The sequence below is a fragment of the Neospora caninum genome, chromosome VI (assembly GCF_000208865.1).
Source record: "Neospora caninum Liverpool complete genome, chromosome VI".
Taxonomy (NCBI): Eukaryota; Apicomplexa; class Conoidasida; order Eucoccidiorida; family Sarcocystidae; genus Neospora; species Neospora caninum.
Window position 1 is genome coordinate 1,413,910 of NC_018392.1, and position 22,458 is coordinate 1,436,367.

Below are 22,458 nucleotides of genomic sequence, written 5' to 3' on the forward strand. Positions count from 1 at the left end.
CCGCGGAAAGCGACATCCTGAGGAAAACTCAGTCTTGTGATGCAAGGAAACCAGCTGGAGGTTTCGGAACCCCCCGTCGCCGACAGAAGACCCAGGAGCCTTCAGCCTTGGGCGGATATTCGGCTGACATTCGAATGCATGGCGGGCTCGGTAAACTGGTCAACCGCTCGCCTAGGATCGTCAACCGGGACAGCAGAACACTTCCGGGAGGGCTCTCGACTGAACAGTGTCGACGACACCTTTCCCATGAGCCCGCGGACTGGAGGCCGCGTCGTGAAGGGAAGAACGTTCCAGAGAATCGGAGTCACTTCCAGCCAAACAGCCTTACTCGAACAGTAGGGACTGAAGCTAGAGCCCTATGTGGGAGTTGCCGACCAGACGCCGTCAGCGCGTCACGGAAGCAAACTGCAGGGTCGCAAACCTCGTCCGGCTCGCGGGGGTCGACTGTGAATGCAGAAGAAAGCCTCAAACGGCGAAAACAGCCTTCACGATGTGTATCTACCCCAGACAGTCTCGCTGAGGACGCGCGCTCCTCCCAGGCCATGGGTAGACCAAACGCCTTCAGAGTGTCGCCTACGGAGAGAGAGAAATCACCTTTGCACGCGAATGCATCCAGCCCCCAGGCAATAGACACACCGAATGACGCAGGCGATTCATCTCACGCCGAGAGGGACACTTATGATGCGAGGATTCCATGTCGCAACGCACCTCGAGTGGACTTGGAGGCGCGAGACGCCAACCGCCGGTCCGTTCGTTCAAATCGCTCACATCACGCGAAAAAGGGCGTGGAGGTTCATACGGGCTTTGAACACGAACACGTGCACGTGCATCCGCCAGGAGGGATCGCTTCCAGTTTGCACGAGGAAGGCGGCGGCGACGCTTTGACCGAGTCCGACTGGTCGACGCAAAGCTCGCGTGTCTCGGGCGCCGAAGAACGGTTGTCCACGGAGGTCGTTCTGAGAGGCCTTCGCGAGGCAACCAAGGAACCGCCTCCACGCCCCGAGCCTGGAGACTATCCGGTGCGGAGTATGCGAGCACGAGTGCAGGCAAGCGTGAGGAAACGAAAGAGCCAAGAACGAGTGCGGCGTTCTTCACAGCTCGTCCACAGCGACGACGCCTCAGACGATTTCGCTGCCGTCGCCGACGAGAGAGCGTCACGGAGTATGGCCTCGTGGTCCGAATGGTCGGGCACGAAAACGGGCAGAAGGAAAGCGGCCAAGACCCAACAGAGGAAGGCGTTACCGGCTTCTCCGAGACCAAGGCCTCTGTGCAGCCTACGAGAAGCTTCCCTGGAGTTGAAGAGTACTCTCGTCGATGAAGAAAGTCAGCTACGGGCCAAGAACGCCGCCGTGGACTGTCAACAGGACATGGCGTTCGGACGCGCTCTCCAGGCATCCCACAACCCGAGTTGGTGTTGCGACCGAGCCATTTCGCCGTCAGCTAGGAGTCGCTCGTCTTTTGAGTTCGAGGCAACAACTCTTTCCTGGGCCGACGCAGCGAGCGACGGGGCTGGGGGCTCAGAGGCCGGAGCAAGACCTCCCCGCGCGACGGTGGAGCTGCAGAGCGGAAAACAGCTGGAAGAATGGAGGTCCAACGCCCAGTCTACAGACGGAGACGGCGAGACAGGGCCCGCGAGCGAGGGCAACGTGGACGCGCTCGGAAAGGGGCGCACGCAGTCGGCGAACACGGTTCTCGAGATTGACATGCGGGAGACCGCCACACAAGCAAAACAGTAAGGACCCTTCCAGGAGACCTCGGCTGCGGGGTAGACAGGAGGAAAAGAAAAGGTGCTGAGCGTAGAGCGCTCTAAGGAGACGACGTTGTAGGTGCGCGCCGACGGTCTTGGGCCCTGTCACAGACTGCCAAAGGGACTGTGTGGAGCCTCGTCTCAGCCGGCGTCAGCGCGCGCGGGACAAGCAGGCAGAGAATAAGTCGCCAGTTCCAAGAGATCTCCGCGTGAGGAAAGGTGGAACATTCTTGCATGCGTGTCCGGGCCACGATGCATTCATGTAGTCCGGGTTCTGGCCATCTGTGTGGAACCGGAACGCCTCCTCTTTCGGTGTCGGGGATGGTTTTCCAGAGTCTGAAATGTACGAACCAACTAGTTTACCTGGCAGGCCGGAGGCGAACAGCGCTGTAGTATTCGTCTTGAGCACCCCCGTCTTCTGTTACCTAACATTTCGGGAGGCGCCGACTTTATTTCTGTGTTGCAGTAGATTTTGTCTCCCTCATGGCGTCTGTCCCCTCAGAAAACTGCGAGCAAGGCGGCAGCAAGATTTCACCAACTACCTGTCCCGTCGGTATGGAGAGTCACGTGGAGCCTTGGTTGTCGAATCACCTACGTCACCTTGCGACGTCTCGACGCCGGACTGCCTCGAATCCTGTGCTGCCTGGACATGCCATGAGAGGACCGGAGACCTGGGAGATTTCGAAGTCCCGTACCGTAGTCCGTTTTCACCAGGGAGATCCAACAAGCGTCCACCACACCGCCTCATGAGGTCCTTTGGCTGCGCATCTAACCGAGCAGTCATTCTCAACGCTCTCCAACATGCTTGTCTTGCCGGTGAGACAATGCCTGTCGCTTAGTTTGCAATCCGTTTCGCTATCGGGTTCCATGCTTCTACAGTATTTTACGGGCTTGGCTTTTTGTTCTGGTCCATTCATATCAGTGGGCAAACGTTCGTTTACGCTTATCTCAGACGCAGTCAATTACGCGAAAACTGACCGGCCGCGCTGCAGCCTGTGTCCTGCGGCGTGTGTCAACTTACGCAACGCGATGAGATAACGTAGACGGACATCTTGGCTCTCCTACCGGTGGGCAAGTTCGATCTACCTTCTCCCCCACATCTGACGCCCAGCGTTCGTCCTTGCCGCTTCAGCCCCTCTCTACCAGTGCTTCAATTTTTTACTTTAAAGAAATGACCACAGACCGATTGATCGTGCTTCGGACTAGTGAAGTGTTCCGTCTCAGTGCTGGCCAGCAGGGACGAAGTGACAGGCTGGGAAACAGTGGGAGTGAGTGACGGCTCCACGCCAGTATGTAGAGCAGAACGCTGGGGCGGTGTGTGTTGCTTGTTTGTGAGTTTTTTCGGGCATGTGAATGGCTGAGTCGCCGAGCTCTGCGTGTCTTCAAAGACGGCGGCGTGGTAAACTTCTGGGGACTGTCTTCAGGGGAAGTAAACCGGCCAAGACGTGAACGTGTGATCGCCTGTTTCAAGGACCTGTGGGCAGACTGTCGGGTCTTTGTAATACTGTTGAAAGGCCCGGGAGACCGCCACGAACTTCGAGCCTTGTACGCCCTCGACGCGGAAAGAGGCTTTGTTAAGGTGAGATTTCAGGTTGTCTCTAAGGAATTGCGTCAAGTCCCCCATTGAAGTTTTCTCCTGCTTTTCCTCCGGTAGCTTCGCCCCAGATTCTTCCAACGAAACTTGGCTTATTCGGGCTGGGGCCCGAATAAGCCAAGTTCCAGCAGCATTCCGACTCGCTGTTGCAACCGGCGCTCTTCGACGAGGTTCGACTTGCGTAGTCACTGGTGTATGTGTGTGTGCTTTTTTCTCCCCTCAAAGGGGATCTGAACAGTTCACACTTCAAGTTCGCCCGTTCGCATTATGCAGAGTTCCAGGTGCTGTCGATTCCTACCCGTAGTTGACGATGGCCTCTAAACGTCTCTAGGCAATAGGCTTGTTCCTCGGTTGTCGCGCCCCACGGGCGTGAGGCAGCCTATTCGTTTAGTTCTTTCTCTCAGACCGCATCTGTGTCGACTTTTCCCAGCTCCGCCCCGCGGTTTGTCAGCTGGAACTTTTTGTCCGGTGTCTCCCCTGAAACGCCTTCAGGTCGCGCAGGTGTATCCCGCTCCTCCGGTTCTTGAAGAGGCCATGATCGAAAACGTCTTTCGCTACGATTGTGCGACAAAACGCTTTCGACGCATTGAGGCTGCGAAGAGTCTAAGTCCCCTCACTGCCGCAGTCACCATTCAACGGCCGCTGCCTCCGGTCGCGACCGAGCGCAGAATCCTGTATCTCTAGATCCTGTTACCACGCGTCTGGGAGTTAGCCTCGTTGCCTAAACTCTGGAAGCTGCGAGGCGAGGCGAACCACGGAAGGCCAGCCTTTCTTGAAGCCTAAAGGCATTGCCAATCTTCTCTTTTCACACACGCGCCACGCACCTGACGCCCCTTTGTGGCCTCTTTTTTGGCGTTCTCGTCGCAAGCGCGTTTTTTTACCTGTTCACCTTCGCGTACATCGCAGCCCTCCCCTGGAATACAGCGTGTGTGGTTGGACTACCGGTTTCGATCTTGAATGTCTTTTTGTTTACCGGATCCACGTTCTATTGTCTTAGCAGAGAGCATGGTTAAGACGACAACTTCTTTGTGGAAATAGAACCCGTTGAACACCATGTATTAATATAACAAAGATAATCAGGTTTATAACAACCCATCCACTGGTGGATGCTGCGCTCTTGCTCACTCGTCTCACAGGCCTTCATTCAGCACTGTAGACGCACGGATCCGCTTCCGACACTCAATGACGCCTTTTGTCTAGCCCTCCAAGCCGTGTGCGCGAAAAATCGGGCGCGCCGTTGCGAGGGCGATCACGGAGTTGTCTGTGCAGGTATGATTTCGGTCCATGCAAATTTTCTCCACAGAGTTGGGGGCGCCAGTACGTATCGTGACACAAGGCGGTCCTCTTTGCAAAGTTCTTCTAACGGTATCCTGTCATCCAAAGCAACTTTTAGAGGCGTGGACAACGCTGCGGGTCGCGCCACGAACGGCACACGCCTAGGAAGGTCAGTTCGCGGGCACTTTGCGCGAGTTCGCCTTTCTCAGCTGAAAGATGCTGCCTCAACGAGAAGCTTTTTGAGAGAAACACAGGCTGCAAACACACCACACATACCAACTGCAAACACGTGGCTGTACGAGGCTTTCGCTTAACGGAAACCGATCTTTTGCAGGGTGTAGATGCGGGTTTTGATTCAATCCCAGTCCGCGGGGAGAGTGTGGAGGGCTGGATCCACACCGGGAGGCGCGTCGCTTCCGACGTAGGTCGGATTTAGAATTGTCGCAGCAACTATTTCAAAAAAAGCTTTTTGGTCGAGGGGATGAACGCGTTGTCTTCCAGTGCTCAGGGTCTTTCTCCCCCGAGGAGAGATGGGCATCCCTTGCGAAACCGTTCTTCAGATGTGCCGCATGTCCAGAAAGCTTTCTGCACATGCGGCGGTCCCTTCCTTGTCTTTGTCAAGTTCGTACTCGTTCCTCTTGCTCTGCAGATAAATGTCCTTCGCCTTCTCGCCGGCAATCTGCCATTCCACCTGGCTGCCGAGACGGTCTCCTCTCTCTCTTCACTTGTCTCTGCGGCTTTTTCCGGTCCCGTTTGTTTCGCTCGCCCCATGCGCGCGCCGCGAGGCACAGCGGGTCCGCGGACGCAGAGCTGCAAGAGTCCTTCCGCAACACATCCTTTCGTGCAGGATTCGTTGTTGTAGGGGAATGGAAGCGTGTCGAAGATGCCGGCGGCGTCGCGCCCTTCTCGCCGTCGGCGGCTCGGGAAAAGGCTGCTTGCGATTGTCTCTCTCGCCGTCCAGATAACGCTCGGGTCAGCCTCGACGCGTCCTGGCAACCGTTCCAAGGTTCTTGCGTTCTCCTCCACGTTCTCTTCTTTTTCGCTGCCCACGCCACCTCCGCTGTGCTGGAAGGCTTTTGCTCACAATGAGGACCGTCGCCCGTGCTCGCTCGCGGCCTCCGCGTTTGAAACGCTCGAATTCACGGAGCATTCGTTATCCCCTTCTCGTCCGGCTCGCACGCGCCCCGCCGGACCTCGGACCACGTCCTTGAAGTTCAGCACGTTGGCTGCGCGTCACGCTTCACGCGTCTCTCTCCTGGAAATGGTCTTTCCTCTCGAATCCTGCCGCAACACGTGTGTTCCCTCCTCGCTGTCGCCTGTTCCGCGCCGCGCCGTTCCGCCCGCGACTTCTTCGCAGGCGCTCCCCGGTCTCCGCACCTCGCTCAGCTGCATCCGAGCAGGCACCACCGCGAACTGGGAAGGCCCCAGTGCGTTACAGCTTGCGTCGTCGACCGGGGAAAACGCGGGTCAGGGGCGTGCGGTGCGGAGCGCCAGGGAAGTCGCCTCTCAGACTCGTTCACTTCCTGGTGAGGAGGGTGGCTTCTCCGGCAGGCGACCTTTGCGCGCAGGAAAACAAGCAAGCGTCGACGGCGGCGGGGAGGAGGAGGAAGTGCGCGAGGAGGGGTCAGAGGCCTGGCAATCGAAAGAGAAAGGGCCTTCCCATTCTTCCCCACTTTCGTCCCACTCCGCTCCGTTACTGGGATCGGCGACACGACCTTCTTCCCGCTCGCCACCATCGCGACGTCCAGGGTCTTCGCCGGAGTCTCCTCGGCTGTCTCCGCCCGCGCCTTCCGGCTCTCTCTCCTCTTCCTCCTCGTCCTCCTCGTCCTCCTCTTCCTCCTCTTCTTCCTCTTCCTCCTCTTCCTCCTCTCCTCTTGCTCCTCAGGACTCCCCTTCCGGTCCTTTCCCTTGTCTCCCGACGTTCGCTGGCCTGCCGCTGCCTCCGTATCTCTCGGCGGCTCTAGTGAACCAAGGCATTTCCTCGCCGACGGGTATTCAGCAGGCGGCTCTGCCGCCTCTCGCGGCTGGCGAAGATCTCCTTCTGCACTCCGAGACGGGCAGTGGAAAAACGTTTGCGTATCTCCTTCCTCTTCTGCACTGGCATCATCACGCGAACTGTGCAGCAGACCCGCCCGCGACCGACCCCCGGGCGGGTGCATACCTTCTGCAAAACTGCCCGGGTGTACAGACACGCGAGGAAGCCGCAAACCGACGGAAGAACCAGCTGTGGCGCCGGCGCGACAGCAGGCGGAAGAACGGGTTTCTTGGGACAGCGGCCGAGGACGGGGCCGACGAGGAAGAACTGTCGACGGCAGAGCACCATCTCTCGCATGCGGCGTGTCTCGACGCGCCTGAAGTCGCGAACGCCCTGAGACGCGCGACGGCCTGCTCTCTCATTGTGACTCCGACCCGCGAACTGGCTGTCCAAGTTGCCCATGAAGTCCACACGCTTCTTCGCACAAACTTTAGCGTCTCCGAAGAACGCGCCCCAGAAGAGAGAGGCGCGTGCGGCCTCTCTCTTCTGCGGCGCACAGTCGAGGCCTTCGCAGCGGCCCAGGAAGACCTCGAGGCGGCAGAACGCGCGGCGGAAGACCTCAAAGGTGCTGTAGCCGTTGCAGCGCGTGCGGGCGAGAACCGAGCTGCTGCGTTGCTGGCGCGCGCTAACCAAGCAGAGATGCGCGTCCTCGCAGCTCGGGATCGCCTTGTCATGGCCCGCCTGGCCTTGGCGCAAGCGCGCGGCGAGGGAATGCGTCCGCGTCTCCTTCTCGTCTTGGGCGACCCGCTGGCGGGCAGCAGCGGCCCAGGCAGCCGCGCGCCGGCTCCAGTCCCGCCCGGCGAGGCGCGCAGGGAAGCAGAGACTGCGGAGCACTTCGGAAGCGCACGAGAAGGAAGAGCGACGAGGTTGTGCGGGACAGAAGAAGCGGCGCGGACGTTCGGAACCGACACGAAACGGCTGCCAAGCTGGGCAAGGGAAAAGTAAGTGAAGCGGAGCAAGAAGTCGCGGTGAGAGACGTGGAACGCAGAAAAGCAAAGCGAGAGAAATGAAGCGCGGGGAAGGCATCAGTGAAAAGCCGTGTTTTCACATCGCCGGCTGTGTAGGTCGCGTGCGATCGAAGGATCCGGTTTCCACGTTCGCGTCAAGCTTACACAGACACCTAGGCTGAGGCGCCTGTACAGCGTATCCGTGCTCACTATGCTTTAACGCGAGGACTGGGGTTCGTCAGAAAAACGCCGGCTTCCGCCTCTCGGGCCTCTGCCCCAAAGGGGAACTCTCTCGTGGCAACGGCCGGCGCGCTCTCGGGACTCTTGTACACGATGTCTACTGTGCTCTCTCCTCGTCGACCTTCCACGTTCCCTGCGCGCGCGCACGCATCTGGTGGGCGCGACGCGCCGGCAGCGGACGGCAGGATCTGCTGGATTCCTAGGTCTGTGTAGATACGCGCCGCCGCATGACACTGCAGCCACTGGGGACCTGAGCAGATCGACGGGGCGTCCGCCCCCAGGCCGTCGGCCCCATCAGCAAGTCTATCCTCCGGTTTGAGTTCCGACCATGGGTGTACCTCCACTCGCCGATCCACAAGGTGTAGACTGGGTGCGCACACTTTAACTGGAGCGACGGACCAGGGAAGAGTCGGTTCCCCGTCGCGGCAGCCTCGGGACAGCCCTCGTGTTTCGCCTCTCGGTCTTGTCTCCAGACTCGGCTCGTCCCTGATCGTCGTCGGTGCTGCCCAGACGCTTCGGCGCCTCTTGCAGGTGGGCACACACCGAGTGCCGATTGTCCACGGTCTCAGTGATGAGGAAAGAGCGGGAGAAGTCCTGTCTCAGAGATTGTCAGTCCTCCAGTTTAGGGTACTGGTCATACTTGCATCTGACTAGTCGTTTCTGCAACAGGGAACTATAACTAGATCCAAGGAAGTTGACACGCACAAAAAAAAACACTTTGGTGCTCGTGTGCGTTCTTCGGTTGGTGCCTTTCTTTCTCACTCTTCTTCCCACCAGCGTATCTGTTTACTGGTTTCCTTCGTCTCTTTTGCGGCTCGGTTTGTTGCCCAGCTGCAGCATTTCGCCCCTCTCAGTACACCTCTCTTCCTCTCCAGAACCCCAAACCCTCTCTGAACTAACAGGATGGACGGGATGGGCGCCCGCGTCTGTTTTTCTTCCCCCCCTTTCCGTTTCGTCCTGTGTCTCCTCCGTCTTCTTCCCTCTTCGTTCCTCGCTTCGTCTCCCCCCTTTTCTTTTCCCTTTCCATCTTTTCTTGGTCCGTGCTTCTCTTTTCCTCTCGCTCTTTTCGCCAGAGACTGGGGGCCGTGAACCCGGACGTCCTCGAAACCTTCCTGAAGCGGATCAAGCACGTGGTGTTCGATGAAGCGGATCGGTTGCTCCAGCCCCTGAGTGTGTCCAATCCCCGGGAATGTCTCCCGCTGTGTGCCTTCGGTCTCTCGTGTTTCTTCGCTCGCGCGTTTCTTCTCTCGTGTTTCTTCTCTCTCGCGTTCCTTCTCTCTCGCGTTTCTCCTCTCTCGCGTTCCTTCTCTCTCGCGTTTCTCCTCTCTCGCGTTCCTTCTCTCTCGCGTTTCTTCTCTCTCGCGTTTCTTCTCTCTCGTGTTTCTGCTCTCTGGGGTTGCGTCGCTTCCGTTCCTCGCGCCTTCTCTGCTGTCCTCGCCACAGACGAGCGTTCTTTGAAGCCGCGTGCGTGGTGCACGTCCTGGGAAGAGGTTCTTTCTGCATTTTCGCTTCCTTTGCGTCTGTCGCCTCTTGGCTGTCTCGATTTGCTTGTTCTCGCAGCCCGCTATGCGCCCCTGAAGACGAAGACGCTCCGAAGGTCTCGACCTCGACCGGCCTCGCTGATCTTTTCGTCTCTTCTGATTGCGAAGAAGCCAATCTTCCAGCGGAGGCGAAACGTGGAGAAAGCCTCGCCGACGTCGTCTCTTCTCCTCGCTCCTCCCGCGAGTCTCCTTCCGGCGGTGCCTGCCTGCGGCGCTCTTCGCAGGAAGGCGCGCCGCCCTGCAGCCTCTTCTTGTCGCCACTCTGCGCTCTCCTTTCTTCTCCGCGTTTTTCGTCTCCCGCGCGGCGCTCTGGTTCCCTGTCCCAGCCGTACTTCCGCGAATTTCCAAATCATCGGCGCCAGTGCGACTGTTGGGCGACCGCTACGGCGTCAGCTAGCTGAGATGCTGGCGATGCGGGAGGCGCTGAAAAAGCCGGAGTCTCCGACTAGACGCAAGGACAGCGAAAAGGCTCGGCGAGAAGGCGAAGAAGAAGACGATGAGGCATATGTGTCCGAAGAAGAACGAAAGGGGATGGCACGAGTCCTGCGCGGGCTGCACGCCAGAGGGCTCGTTTCCCCGTGTGGAGAAGAGCCGAGGCGGGGACAAGCAGGGAATGTAGTTGAGAGCGAGAAGGAACGAGGAACTCGCCTGATGAAGGTCGTGAGGTGAGAGAGACGATCCAGTCGGCGTTTCGAAATCTTTTACTTCTTTCCATGTGCAGGCAGAGGAACCTGCGCTCGCCTTTTTAAAGCCCTTTGCTTCTTACTCGCGGCCTGTTTCATGTTCTCTCTCTTTTCGTGGGTAGCTCTTTCGCGTTTTAGCCGTGTTTCGCCCCTCGCCATCGTCCGTTCTTCAGTGTGTTTCGCGTAGACAGCTTGTTTTGGTGTTTTCTTCCTCGCCCAAAGGGCGCGTTTGCCTGCCCCGTCGAGAAGCCGTGTGCTGAATCATTTTCTAATTCAAACAAATTAAAATTTAAGAAATAACTTTTTACTGGCAGGCGATCAGTGGAGATAACAGCTTTGGAAATGAGAAAGAAAGACTCCGCATTCGATCAAAGTTCTTCAGTGAGCATTTTGCTTCCCCTCTTTTCTCTCCTGTCACTTCCTCTAGGCCTCACGCGTCCTCTGCCGCGGCAAACTCGCCTCAGGGCCCTACGAGCCTCCTCGTGGGACTGCCCTCGACGCTGAAGCATTTCTTGCATGCAACCCCTCGAGGAAATCTTGGTAGGGAAAAAGAAAAAAAGACAGGCAGACAGAAAACGCGTTGCCCCCCCCCCCCCCCACACCGAAGGCGCTAGGTATGAATCCTGAGCGAATCCCCCTATAAATACATCTATATATATCTATAGGTATATAGATATAGATAGATACGGAGTAGGTGTATTTATTTGTACGCATGTGGCTGTGTGCTCGAAGGTGCCGATATACGTTTGTGTACATGTATTTGTTCTGTGTCTCTTTTCTCTACACACATCGAGCGTATTTGCATGCGTGCATGTACATGCACATGTGTGGCTGTATATTTGATTGCTCGCGTGTGTGTCGTTGTACATCCCTAGTCTGTATCGTGCGGAGTCGCCCCTCAGGCCGTGGCGTTTACGAGGGCAGAGTTTAACGCGAAGACGGGGTACACGAGACATGTCGAGCGGGTCATCTCCGTCCAGTTTTCTTTCTTACTCTTTTCAAGGGATTTACTCTCTTGCAGTTGTTCGTGTATGGTCTGCCTACGTTTCCAGTCATTCCCTCCACCTCTCTTGCCACTGTTTGTGTCGCTTTGCAGCAACGCTGGTTTACGAAACGTCTCTGTTGCTGCATCAGCTTCAGCCTCAGCGCGCTCTGATTTTGCTGGACAAAAAACACTCTGTCGTCAGCTTTCTTCTTCAGCTCCAGCGGCTCGGGATAGAGGTAGGATTGCACCGGGCACAGGCGCGAGACCGCGACACGCGCAGAGAGACAGGTCATCAGATGGAGAGTCTTCGTTTTTACGAAAGATCTGAGATGAAGAGACTGGTCGACAGCAAAGGACCGCTGGGACACAAGCAGAGTCAGTTCCCCAACGGCAAGCAACGAGCCGTCTCCGCTGTCTTCGCTGTCTTTCGTGCTTGCGTAGAAACGAGCTTTGCACGTACGGGGATCGCAGGCCGCACGCGAGCGCTGTTGACGGTCGCTCTCAAAGGCTCGTCGAAAGAGCTGGCCGCTCGGCGTGCAGGCTCAAGTTCTCTCCGACTGATCGGCAGTGCTTGTTTGGCTTTGTCTCTTTTTTTTGTCCTCTGTGCAGCACACGCAACTTCTCCACGAGGCCTTTGGTTTCCTCTCCCCCCGCCTCACGTCGCGTCTGAAGGCGGCCAGGGAGACACCCGAGTCGCCTTCCTTGTCCCCGTCGTCTCTGTCTCCTTCGCGTCTTCACTTCCATTTTGGCAGAAGAGAGAGGTTGGCCAATGCTCCTTCGCCGTCTCCCCCGCCTTCTCTCGTTCAGACGGCGCCGCTCATCACTTCCCCTTCTTCGCCTCTCTCTTCCCCTTCTCTCTTCTCTTCTCTTCCTTCTCTGGGAGAGGTTGGCGACCAGGCAGCGCCGAAACAGCGCGTGGTGTCGCCGTCTTCAGAGGCTGTGGAAGTCGCAGGAGAACCCAAGGGCGCTTGGGCCTCTCGGGGTGTTCGCCCTGCGCGAGAAGAGAACCAGGCGGAGAACGCACGCACGTTGCTTCTCACTTCGATGGCGACGGCGCGAGGGCTCCATTTCGACAACGTAGGCTAAAGTGCCGATGCATGCAAAGGCCTGAGCAGGCGATTGGCGGTGCATTTTTGTTTGTGTGGGGGGCATGTGGGGAACGGCGCAGTCAGCTTCACGTCCGCGTTTGGAATCCGAGTCAGACACCGCCTGGAGCGACACGCCGCACGTGTGTGTGTCTTCAGCTCGACTGCGTCATTCTCGTTGGAAACGTCGAAAATGCACGCGAATACCAGCATCTCGCAGGTACGTCGAGCAGCGTCAGAGGAGGTCTTCAGAGCCAAAGACAAAAACACCCGAAGACGGACCACCCAGGGGCACAGTGAAAACATCTACGCCAGTCCTCCGCCTCTGTTCTCTCGCAAGCATTTCCTCTCTTCAAGTGAACAGCTCCACAAATATATACACGGTCTATGACTCTATCTACCTATATATCTATATATGTATATATATACGTCTATATATGTATATATATATATATATATACGTCTATATATGTATATATGCACATATATACGTCTATATATGTATATATGCACATATATACGTCTATATATGTATATATGTACATATATACGTCTATATATGTGTATATATATATATATACGTCTATATATGTATATATGTACATATATACGTCTATATATGTATATATGTACATATATACGTCTATATATGTATATATATATATATATATACGTCTATATATGTATATATGTACATATATACGTCTATATATATATGTATATATACATACACATATAGATATATATACATATGAGTATATATGTGGAAAGGTCTGTAATAGATATAGTTAATATACTAGGTGTTCCTGTGTGTGAGTTTTTTGTTGGGGCTTAGGTCGCGCCGGCCGGAAAGGTCGCCCAGGAAACGTTATTTGCGTCAGCGACTCGGAGACACAAAGGTAAGCCGGCAGTTCATTGCGCTTAGACTCTCCCGGCAGCCTCCCCGCAAGGTTGCCGAAGCAGCTTTTTTGGGATGTGCGAGCATTCCGAAGGCGCAGAAAACGGTTTGTACCTCGTTGACTCCTCAGACTGAGCAGAACTGTAGTCTATTGGGTCTAAAGTCCGCGTTACGAATCAAAAACGGTTCAGCCTCCAGGTCACCTTCAACTGCGTTTCGGCTGGGTCATTGCCTCTCTCACGTGTGTCTCCGTGGCGGGTGACCGTCTTTGTTCTCACTTTGCTGATTCGGGGGAATCTTGGTCCACGTTTTGCGGGAGATGAGAGAGACGTACCCGAGAACGGGGAACAGGCGCTCCACACAAACGTCGCTGAATCACCTGACACCAGCGACAGTTTTCGCCGAGATCTCTAGAGGGAAATTGTTTCCCTTGCTCCCGATGAAGAACAGCCGCGCGAGATCTCGTTGTCTCTGTACAAATATGGGCTGTGACTGAGATCAGCAAGAAAGAGGATCGCCCAAGTGGATAGGATATCGTTTTGACACGGTCCCCCGTGTCCAGCGAGTATTTGAAAGACCCGTATTTGCGTACGGGTTGTGCAGATACCGTGTTGACGGTCCGGTCGCCTCTGTCCTCACAACGTTGCGTGCGCAGGGAGGGCGAACGCGGTCTAAACTGCGGTGAAGTTTGCTCGTGTGATTCGAGAGCCAAGCCACGCTGAGCCTCGCTAGGCGACGTGGCGGCGCAACCGCCACGGATGGCATCTCATCGAGTCCCCGCGGCATCTCTCGCAAAGTGTTCTGTCTTCTGAACGCAACCTGGCTGTGCTCCACATAGGCTCGGTGTTAGTTACTCCAAGTATGTGTGCTCCAAGGCAGATAGAAACCCTGTGTCTCGTCCTCCGTGCAGATCCATTTCTTCGTGGGCCAAGAAGCTCGGCGTGACTTACCACTCCTCGCAGCGACTCCTGTTTCCCGCCAGCGCCACAGACGAGCCTTCGCACGCAGAGGCCGAAAGTCCACAGCAGTCTTTTTCGGACGAGGCATCGCATGAAGAATGGAGGGTTCCACGTGGCGTGGAAAGCGACGGACACGTCGAGAGGCGGCGAACTCAGAGAGAAGACGGACTCGAGAAGGCAGATCGCGAGGTGCGGGAGGTGAACGGAGTCGAAAGAGAAGACGGACTCGAGAGGCACACGGAGCAGCCAGGGAGAGAAGCAGTCGCCGGGCAGGGAGACCGCGAGGCTAGAGAAGAGCGCGACGCACTCTGGCCAGAACGGCGACGGAGGAATCTTGAAGAAGGCGAGAGAGAACAGGCGATTTCGGCGGAGGCGGTGCCGGAGTCTGTGCGAGCAAAGAACAACGGCCCAGGCGCAGGAAGGAGGCGCGACGAGGAAACACGGGAAACTGGGACAAAAGTGGAGACTGCAGGGACTGGGGCACACGCGGCTTCTGCGTGGGATAAGTTGGCGAACTTGTCTCTCCCGTCGTTTTCGTCTCTGGTGTCGAATATGTGAACACGTCAGTTGCACACGTCGCTCCCCAGCCTGCTGAGAGGCGACGAGTCGCCATCTCGTGGTTTTCCCTCGTGACGTCCGGCTCGGCCTCACCAGCGGGAAGTGTGGCGTTCCTGTCCGTGCGGTTTCAAGACTTTCTGGCTTTCCGTTTCGAGTTCTGGGGTGCACTCACGTACGACGCAGATCCGAGACATACGCTGTCGCCAGTCAAAAAGGTGAACCACAAGGCTGAGATGTTGACCGTTTTTCTAAAGCCCTTTCGATATCCGTTTTGCGTGCGGGAAATTCAAGCGCACTGCAGACAGATTTCGTGCGTCCTCGTCACGCGGTCTCCGTCTCTGGGGCGCGAGTCTCTCCCCGCCAGAAAAAGACTGCGGGGCAAGCTGATGCCGGTCACTGCGGACGCGCGGAGGGACCTCGGGAAGAGACGCAATCCCGGCGCCTGTCTCCGAGAAACAAGGCCATCCCACGAGTCACACCCTGAACACTGAGAAAGCTGAGTGTGGCAGAGAGCCGGGAAAAGTGTTCGTGTGCATGCAGTCCCCGGGTGTGATGTGCACGACTTTACGGCTAAAGCGAGGGAAGCAGAAATCGAAAGAAGAGAGGGAAGGGGAAAGGGGGTGCCAGGCGCAGTTTGAGAGGCGCTTTGCGCGGCCAGAGAAGCGGAGAAGTCTCCTTCCCGTTTCTTTGGCGCGAGGAAAGCAGGCAAATGGTGACGCCCCAGCAGACGGGACACGTCCCCGAGCTCAACCAGATCGGAACGTTGACGTTCACGTTGCGCTGTAGCTTTCGGATTGTTTCCTGTCTCCCGAGTCCACAAACGCAGGACGCGGGAAAGGTCGGACCCTCTGTGGGGTGGCTGCATGCACGTCTGAGGGCCTCGAGACACGCAAGCGTGCGTCCGCGGAGGAGAACGGAAGCGACGACACCACACGAAAGAAAACGGCGGAGACAAAGATAAAAGAGTCGGTGTGTGCCGCTGCCTGCGCAGCCTTGGTTTAGGAATGAGAGAGAAGCTGAAGACGGCGAGGAAGAACAAGAACACAGAGAGGTCGTAGCGAGGAGAGGAAGGCACTGAAGCGAATGCTCACCGAAGCGGCGGAAAGAAAATGACAAATAAAACGCGCGCACCCGAGAATTCGGCGGCACTGCGGGACAACACATCAGAAGCTCTGGCCTGCGCCTACACAGACTCCCCGTAGGCCACAGCGGCCCTCCGAAAAAACAAAGCGGCGCAGGGGAAAACAGCGTGGATCGCTCTCGCGACCAAAAAGCAAGAGGAAGACGGGAAACTGGGGGAAGGGAAATGGGCGCCAAAGCGAGAAACGCGTACTTACAGCACGACAACGAGAGGAGAAAACGCCTATATCAAACGGCCACGGGAAAACCCTCCTTTTCCCGCGTGTTTAGTACGCGTCGGGCAGAGGGGTGATAACGGGGGGAGGAGCGGCGTTTCGAACGGCTACAAAGAAGACGCAGTGGTACTGAACCTGCGAGAAAGAGAGAACAACAGGAAGCGGCACACGCACCTGCGCATGCACACAGGCAAGAAGAACGCGCAGACGGCAGAAAAGCGAAGGAGAACGACGGGGCAAAACGAAGGAAGCACTAAAGAGCAAAGAGCGAGAAGACACGCCCGCGAACGAGAAGGCAAGACTACGAACAGAGAGGACAACGCAGGGGAGAAGGAAACTCAACAGAACGGTGCATGGAAGACACCACCTCTGCAGGCGCAAATGACAGTGGAGATGCGAGAAAAAGCCTCTGTGGGGCATCGGCGGAAGACCGCGTTTGAGGGAGGAAAAACGACGTAAACTTTTTGCGTTGTCGGTTTTCGCTGCTCACCTGCATCATCGAATTTGGGTTCGAGGTGTAGTACGCGTCTCGCCACTCGATCTTTTCAATGTCGAACCAGAGCTTGATAACTGCGCATGCCCATTCGAACAACACCACAGCAGAGACTCGTGACAAGACCTGCAACGCGTTCGGTGCCGCTCCACCGACTTCGAGTGGAACGGTGCGGGAATAGCAGCACTCTGGCGAGAGCCTGTTTGGGAGAACTGAGCGCAGCGCCACGCCGAGAACCCGCGAGCACACTCCGCTGCCCTTCGTAAAAAGACTCTTTGAAATGGAGAAGCTGAGATGGGGAACGGCCCGCGCAGCCCCGGAAACCGCAACACTCCAAAGGGTACCTGGAAACCCGCTATACGAAGGATGTGCGTTGCCGAGCGTTTGTCGTGCTACGTCTTCTTGGGTTCTCCCACCGGGTTCGGCCTATCAGGTGTCCGCGGCTCCGCCTGCAGCTGTCCCTGCCGCGACCTCGTCTGCGTTCGACTGTCTCTCCCCGTCGCTCCTGCTCTCCTGTTCCCGTGTTTCTGCCTCCCGCTTTGCTTCCTCACCTTCTTCCAGTTCGTCCCACGCCAGTTCGATGGACATTTCGTTCGGCATCTCGGCGTAGTGGTAAAGGAGAGGCCCGATGTTTGCCCAGAGACCGCCGGGACGGAGAATCTTCGCAATGGTCCGAATGTAGAGAAGGACGTTGCGCGCCGTGTCCAAAAAGTAGGAAGTCAAGACTGCGTCAAACGGCTGCGACGCCCCAGGAATGCCGCTGGGCGTGTCGTCGCTGCAGCCGTAGACCTGGGGAAAGAACCGCGGCAAAAGCGGCACGCATGCACGCGAGCGAGGGCCGCGCAGGCCATGCGAGCATCTGTCGCCGAGAAAGCTGGCATGCGCGTCCAGTGAAAGCAAGCGGGGGGAACAGAGAGGAAAGAAAACACGAGCTCGCTGTGCGAGAGAAGGCGCAAGGACCCATGTCCGAGTCGCTCAAAATGCGATCTTCCCCGGCTTTCCCCCAACCAAACCATGCGCCCTTGGTCCGCCAAGGCCAGAGGTCGCGTGTCCACTCCCTTTTGCTCTCGGCCAAGTCTGCGAACGCCACAGTCCCTTCCATTTATACTCCACAGTCACGAAAAAGAGGGTCTCTTCACGGGAAGGCCCATACGCTACAGAGTCTCTGACGACGGCACGCACCACGCGGCGCCTGCAGCTTCTTTTGATGATCTACACCTGTCCTCGCATCTTCCTCTCACCTCTACAAACTCTCCCGCACACATCGAGAAGTCGGTGTCCGGTGAAATGTGCTCATTGGGCGACACATCGGGAATCCACACGGTCTGTAGATGGTCATGCTGGCCGCGCCTGTGGAGGAGGGAATACAAAACACATACACCGCACTCAGAACCCCAAGAAATAGGGGACATCGGACTGTCACGGGCTAGCGAAGACCCGCCGCGCCCGGGACTCCTCACTCGCACATGACGCAAGGGAAACGAGCATGCAGCACTGCGCTTTCTCGGGCGGTAAAGTGTGATGCCCGCACGGCTCTGACGGCTTCCTGCGTCCACGAGAGACAGGAAACCCGCCGAAGTGGCGGAGACAGCTTTGCGTCTCGAGACCCCAATCCTGGGTTTTCTAACGCGGAGGGAGCGCGTCGACGACCGACTCAGCGCGGCTCCGCGAAAGGTGTGCAACAGCCGTAACACCGCAGAACCGCGTTTGTGGCCATGACCGTAATCTCCGAGGAAGACTGCGGCGTCGAGTGCAGCGCACACGTCCCAAGACAGCCAAGTGACTCGGCTGTGGGCAGACCCCACCGCATCTCCCGAATGAACAGACGAAAGGCGGAACAGCCGGGACACCAAGGCTGGCAGAGACTTGCGACACATGTGTGAGACGGCCGCATGCATCTGGAGAAACGAGGAAGAGCGAAGGACAAGGCTGTGGAATCACGAGCGACTTTCCCGCGGCGGTCAAAACCCAGCAAGCGCGTGAAGAAGAATCCACGGGGCGTTGAAATTTCTGACGCTGTGGAAGAAAGAACTACGCACGAGGGAAGCATCGCTGAAGAACGAGGGGCACATGCGTGCACAGGGTCAGGGAAGGAAACCACCGGGAAGGCAGGCAAACACGAAAACAGCCACGGATGGGGGAAACAATCCCCGAGCTTCTCACCGGTTCGACGTGGAGAGACAGTACGGCTGGAGCGGAACCGAACGGACCTTGAGGGCGTGATTTAAGATGAAGTCGGAACCTACACGAGGAACGCCAAAAACGCTTTTTCCCCACAAAAGCGTTTCCGCAAGCGCATGGCCTCTCTTCCCTCCCTCGCAGGAGTTTGTCGCCGTGAAAGAAACCCGTGGAATCTTTTCCTTTTTCCCCCCTTTCCCTGCGTCGTGGAGTCCGCCTTGTTTCTTCCAGGAGAGCTACAGAGCTACACAGAATCTACAGACGCGTGTGAACGTGTCGAGGTCTCGACGCATCGCGTGGCATCGCAATGCGTAGGGAAAGGATCGCAAACTCCTCGCGTTTTCGAGACCATCTGTCTCCAGCGTACAGATCGACTGACTTACCCATGAGCATGAAGTATGAAAACTCGTTGCCTTGGCACGCGTAGCCGCGCCGCGTCACTTCGAACGGGAGACGCCCCAACCCCGAACCAGGACACAGAACCCTGAAACACAAAAACGAACAAATCCCCGTTTCAAAAGGCCTGCCTCCTCACGCGACAACGACCAGAACACTGATTTGCTTCTCTCAGAAATGCACATCTCTTCATATGCATATATGCACATATGTGTATAATCCTCTAAATCCGGTATGTATGCATGTACGTATCTATTTAGGTATGCATGTGATACCGGAGTCCAGCGAAGCACGCACAGCCTGGAGGGGTACCGCACGCCTCGCGCAAGGAAAACGAAACGAATGACGCCATTCGTGGTCATGTGTCCACCTGGGGATCTGCCGGTGCGTGCCTGCTCGTAGGGGAGCCCTGGCTGCAACCGCAGGGGAGTGTCTCTTGGTGGACGTGAGGGAAGCGTCACGAATGGCGTACACGCCAGGGACGGAAGTTTTGTGTGTTTGCCAAACTGGCGAACAGGCAGAAACCGGAACGATTGCTTCACAGGCACGTGCTGAGAGACTGGAAGGCGACCCTGAATCGCCGAGCTCGCGTGCACCCCGTCTCGGTTTTGCGGGCAAGCGGGAGAATGGCGCGAAAGCCCGTCGCGCGCACAGAGAGGAGAAGAGCGCTGTGGGAAGCCGAGTCGAAATACGCGTTTTGCTGCGAAGGTGCCGAGTTCACCATCCCGAGTCTAGAGGTTTGCGGCGCACGCGACTTTAAAAGCCTACCTGGGAGGTTTGGAGCGGTCGTGGATCGGGAAGCGAGATTCCAGAGCCTCCAGCAACGGGCCGTAGGCTGCTTCGCGTTCTTCTTTGCCCTCATCGGACCAATCTCGGACGAACTGCCGGAGAGTGCTTCTCACCTACAGTCCACACCCCAAGCGAGCACGAGCAAAACCAGGCGAGAGACAACATGCACAATCGGGGCCTCCCGTACAGAGACGCACCCAGGCGCGCGCCGATCGCGAGGTAGGACCGGAGATCGAACCCGTAGCGTTTTCCGGGGCAAATGTCGTTTTCCCAACACCGTACGCGCAGCTGACACTGCCCTAGAGTCCCCAGATCTCGCGACTTCCAGCGCGAGAGCGACTCGTGCCCGTCCGGGACTTGGGCGTCCTCCACGCAAGGGTGCGCGTCTCTGACCCACCTTGGACATGTTTCGAACGAGTTTTTCATGGTCGACTTCAAACGGGTACGCGTCAGTCGAGGAAGAATCCGCTGAGGTCCTCTCCGCATGAGGATGCCGGCCGTGACCGCCGACGGAGCCGCAGCACTCTGGCGCTTGGGCGAAGCCTGGAGCAGGCCCAGACAGCTCCTTCGCTTCATTGTTTGGTCCGAGTCGCTGGCTGGCATTCGCCTTCCCCTTCTTCTTCTTCTTTCCTGATCGTCCTCGGCCGGTGTCCTCTCGGCCCCCTTTCTTAGGCTCCGGCGCCGCCTTGGGCGCGCCGTGGGCGCCGCGGTCTGCGCCTCCGGGACTTGGGTGCAAGCAGTTTCTGTCAGCTTCTGCTTCAGGGTGGCGGGCGCATCTGCCCGGGCAAGCGCGTTCTCTGTCTTCCGCCGCGCTTTTCTCGGCGCCCGCTGTGTCGACGTCTGTGCCGTCGCAGCACTCGTGAGGGTAAGAGGCGGCGGGCTGCATGTTGCTGTTTTCACTCGCGATCAGGAGAAGGTTGATGAACGCTTGGTTGCACGAGACTGCGTCCTTGAGTCGGGCGATGCGTGCATCGATCGGTTCCTTCAACAGGGCTTTGTCTTCCGGAGCCAAGCGGCGCAAGTGCCTCTCGATTCGATGAACCTCCATCAGCGCGTCTTGCTCGTACAGTTCAAACGCTTGCCGCACACTTGCAAAGTGTTCGAGTTCCGCTTCGTCCTGCTCGTCTCGCCCCATGGACACGCCCTCCTCGCCCATGTAGCCTAGCTCGTCGTCATTCTTCCCAGTCGCCGCCAGAGCCGCAACCACGTCGGAAGAGGAAGCGCCAGCGGTCGACGGCTCCGCAGACGATCGACTCTCCTCATTCGCCATTGTCCGGTCAACATGGAACAGAGACACTGCGGGGGGGAGATGAGGAACGAAATCCTGGGCGGGGCGACGCAGGAAAAAGCAAGAAGGGGGGGGCCAGCGGCGAGAGGAGACGCGAAGCACGCGAGAGGTCCAACGGAGGCGAAGAAGGTAACGGCTGGCCGCTGTAGTTCATCGAAACGGAAGCGAGAAGTTTGAAGCGGAACCTGGAACTGCACCAGGAGGAGTGGCAAGGCGTGAGGATGCTGGCGATCCGAAACGTCTCTCGCTCTGTCAGGAGTGAAGTCCGATAGGCGCAAGCGCCGCTGGAGGGAAAAGAAAAAGGCTGCGACGGGTGAGTTGGAGTTCCACCGCCGTCCCCGTTTGCGGATGCGTGGGACTCCAAGACAAGGAAGGGGCGGCGCCCGTCGGAAACTTGAGTCTCTCGGCAAAAAGGCTCAGAGAAGAGGGAAGGGAAGAGAAAAGGACAAAAACAGCAGAAAAGGAACAAGAACCTGATGACGAGAAAGCAAGGGCGACAGAGGTGGAACGGGAATGGCACGCGACAAAAAAAGAGCGACACGGAACGTTTTTTCAGGGCTGACAGACCACACTGTTCTGAAGCGCGGGGAACAGAGCTTCGTCCGATGGAGGAGCGAGACAGAGAGAAAGGAACCAATGGGACGGGGAAATCGAACCACTGGGACGGGGATATCTGCGATAGAGAGCGAAGCACGTGTCAAGCAGGGGACAGGTTTATCGAAAGTCGCCGGACTTATAAAAGCAGCGTACGAACCTCCCGCAGGCATTGGCGATTGCGCGAGGTAGATCGGAACACGCGGCTGCGCTCTCTGTTCGAGGTCCAGCCTGTGTTGTCAAAGGGTACCCCGGTGAAGGGAGCGGGCACGTCTCTCCTGTCGTGCGAGGCGAAAAGTGCGCGATCCTCTCCCCCGCGGAGCTCGTTTCTAGGCTGTCTTGACTCCACCATGCGCGGGTCTCAACTGGGATCTATGGAAAAAGAGGAAGCGGTGAAGGAGATCCAGAATTCAAACGCGTTTCACCGAGTCCAGCGTGAAGGAAAAAGGGTGTCGCACACCGCACACGGGTCAGCGGGGACGCGACGTCGGCGGGGCACCAGAAACGAACAACAAAACCAGGAACTCTCGAAAGAGTTCTGCCAGTTGAGGAAAAGAGGCAGGGGAAAAAGTGCAGCTGCGCCTCTCTGTCGTTCTCAGCTCTCTCCTACGCTTCACGCATGCACGACAAGCGCAAAATTTGCAGATTTCGCGGAAGCCCGCAAGCGATGGAGCGGTTGCTGCGATGAGTCGCGGCAATTCCTGGCTCTGATATCTCTACACGAAAAATGTGCGCGAAGTCGTCCCCTTCGAACCTCCCCTAGGCGCGCACATCGAGCGCCTTCGGCCCTCTTCATCGGGGTTCGCCCCGGTCTCGAC

At 57.3% G+C, this 22,458-nt stretch overlaps 3 protein-coding genes across 3 annotated transcripts; 2 read left to right on the forward strand and 1 right to left on the reverse strand.

The window, feature by feature from the left end:
• Positions 1-542: 542 nt before the first annotated feature.
• Positions 543-1,736, forward strand: NCLIV_017160 (conserved hypothetical protein; the record flags this gene model as incomplete). Its single annotated transcript, XM_003881908.1, has 1 exon — positions 543-1,736. One exon carries the CDS (start codon positions 543-545, stop codon positions 1,734-1,736), a length of 1,194 nt encoding a protein of 397 aa, XP_003881957.1.
• A 3,763-nt stretch (positions 1,737-5,499) lies between these two features.
• NCLIV_017170 (putative DEAD/DEAH box helicase) lies at positions 5,500-14,547 on the forward strand (the record flags this gene model as incomplete). Its single annotated transcript, XM_003881909.1, has 10 exons — positions 5,500-7,592; positions 8,312-8,369; positions 8,912-9,008; positions 9,399-10,044; positions 10,490-10,602; positions 11,159-11,283; positions 11,657-12,124; positions 12,292-12,352; positions 12,968-13,031; positions 13,941-14,547. 10 exons carry the CDS (start codon positions 5,500-5,502, stop codon positions 14,545-14,547), a joined length of 4,332 nt encoding a protein of 1,443 aa, XP_003881958.1.
• A 1,406-nt stretch (positions 14,548-15,953) lies between these two features.
• NCLIV_017180 (hypothetical protein) lies at positions 15,954-21,813 on the reverse strand (the record flags this gene model as incomplete). Its single annotated transcript, XM_003881910.1, has 9 exons — positions 15,954-16,037; positions 16,393-16,472; positions 16,947-17,184; positions 17,637-17,745; positions 18,559-18,637; positions 18,957-19,057; positions 19,738-19,871; positions 20,156-21,054; positions 21,801-21,813. The coding sequence occupies 9 exons, from the start codon at positions 21,811-21,813 to the stop codon at positions 15,954-15,956; spliced, it is 1,737 nt and encodes a 578-aa protein (XP_003881959.1).
• Between the last annotated feature and the right edge of the window lie 645 nt (positions 21,814-22,458).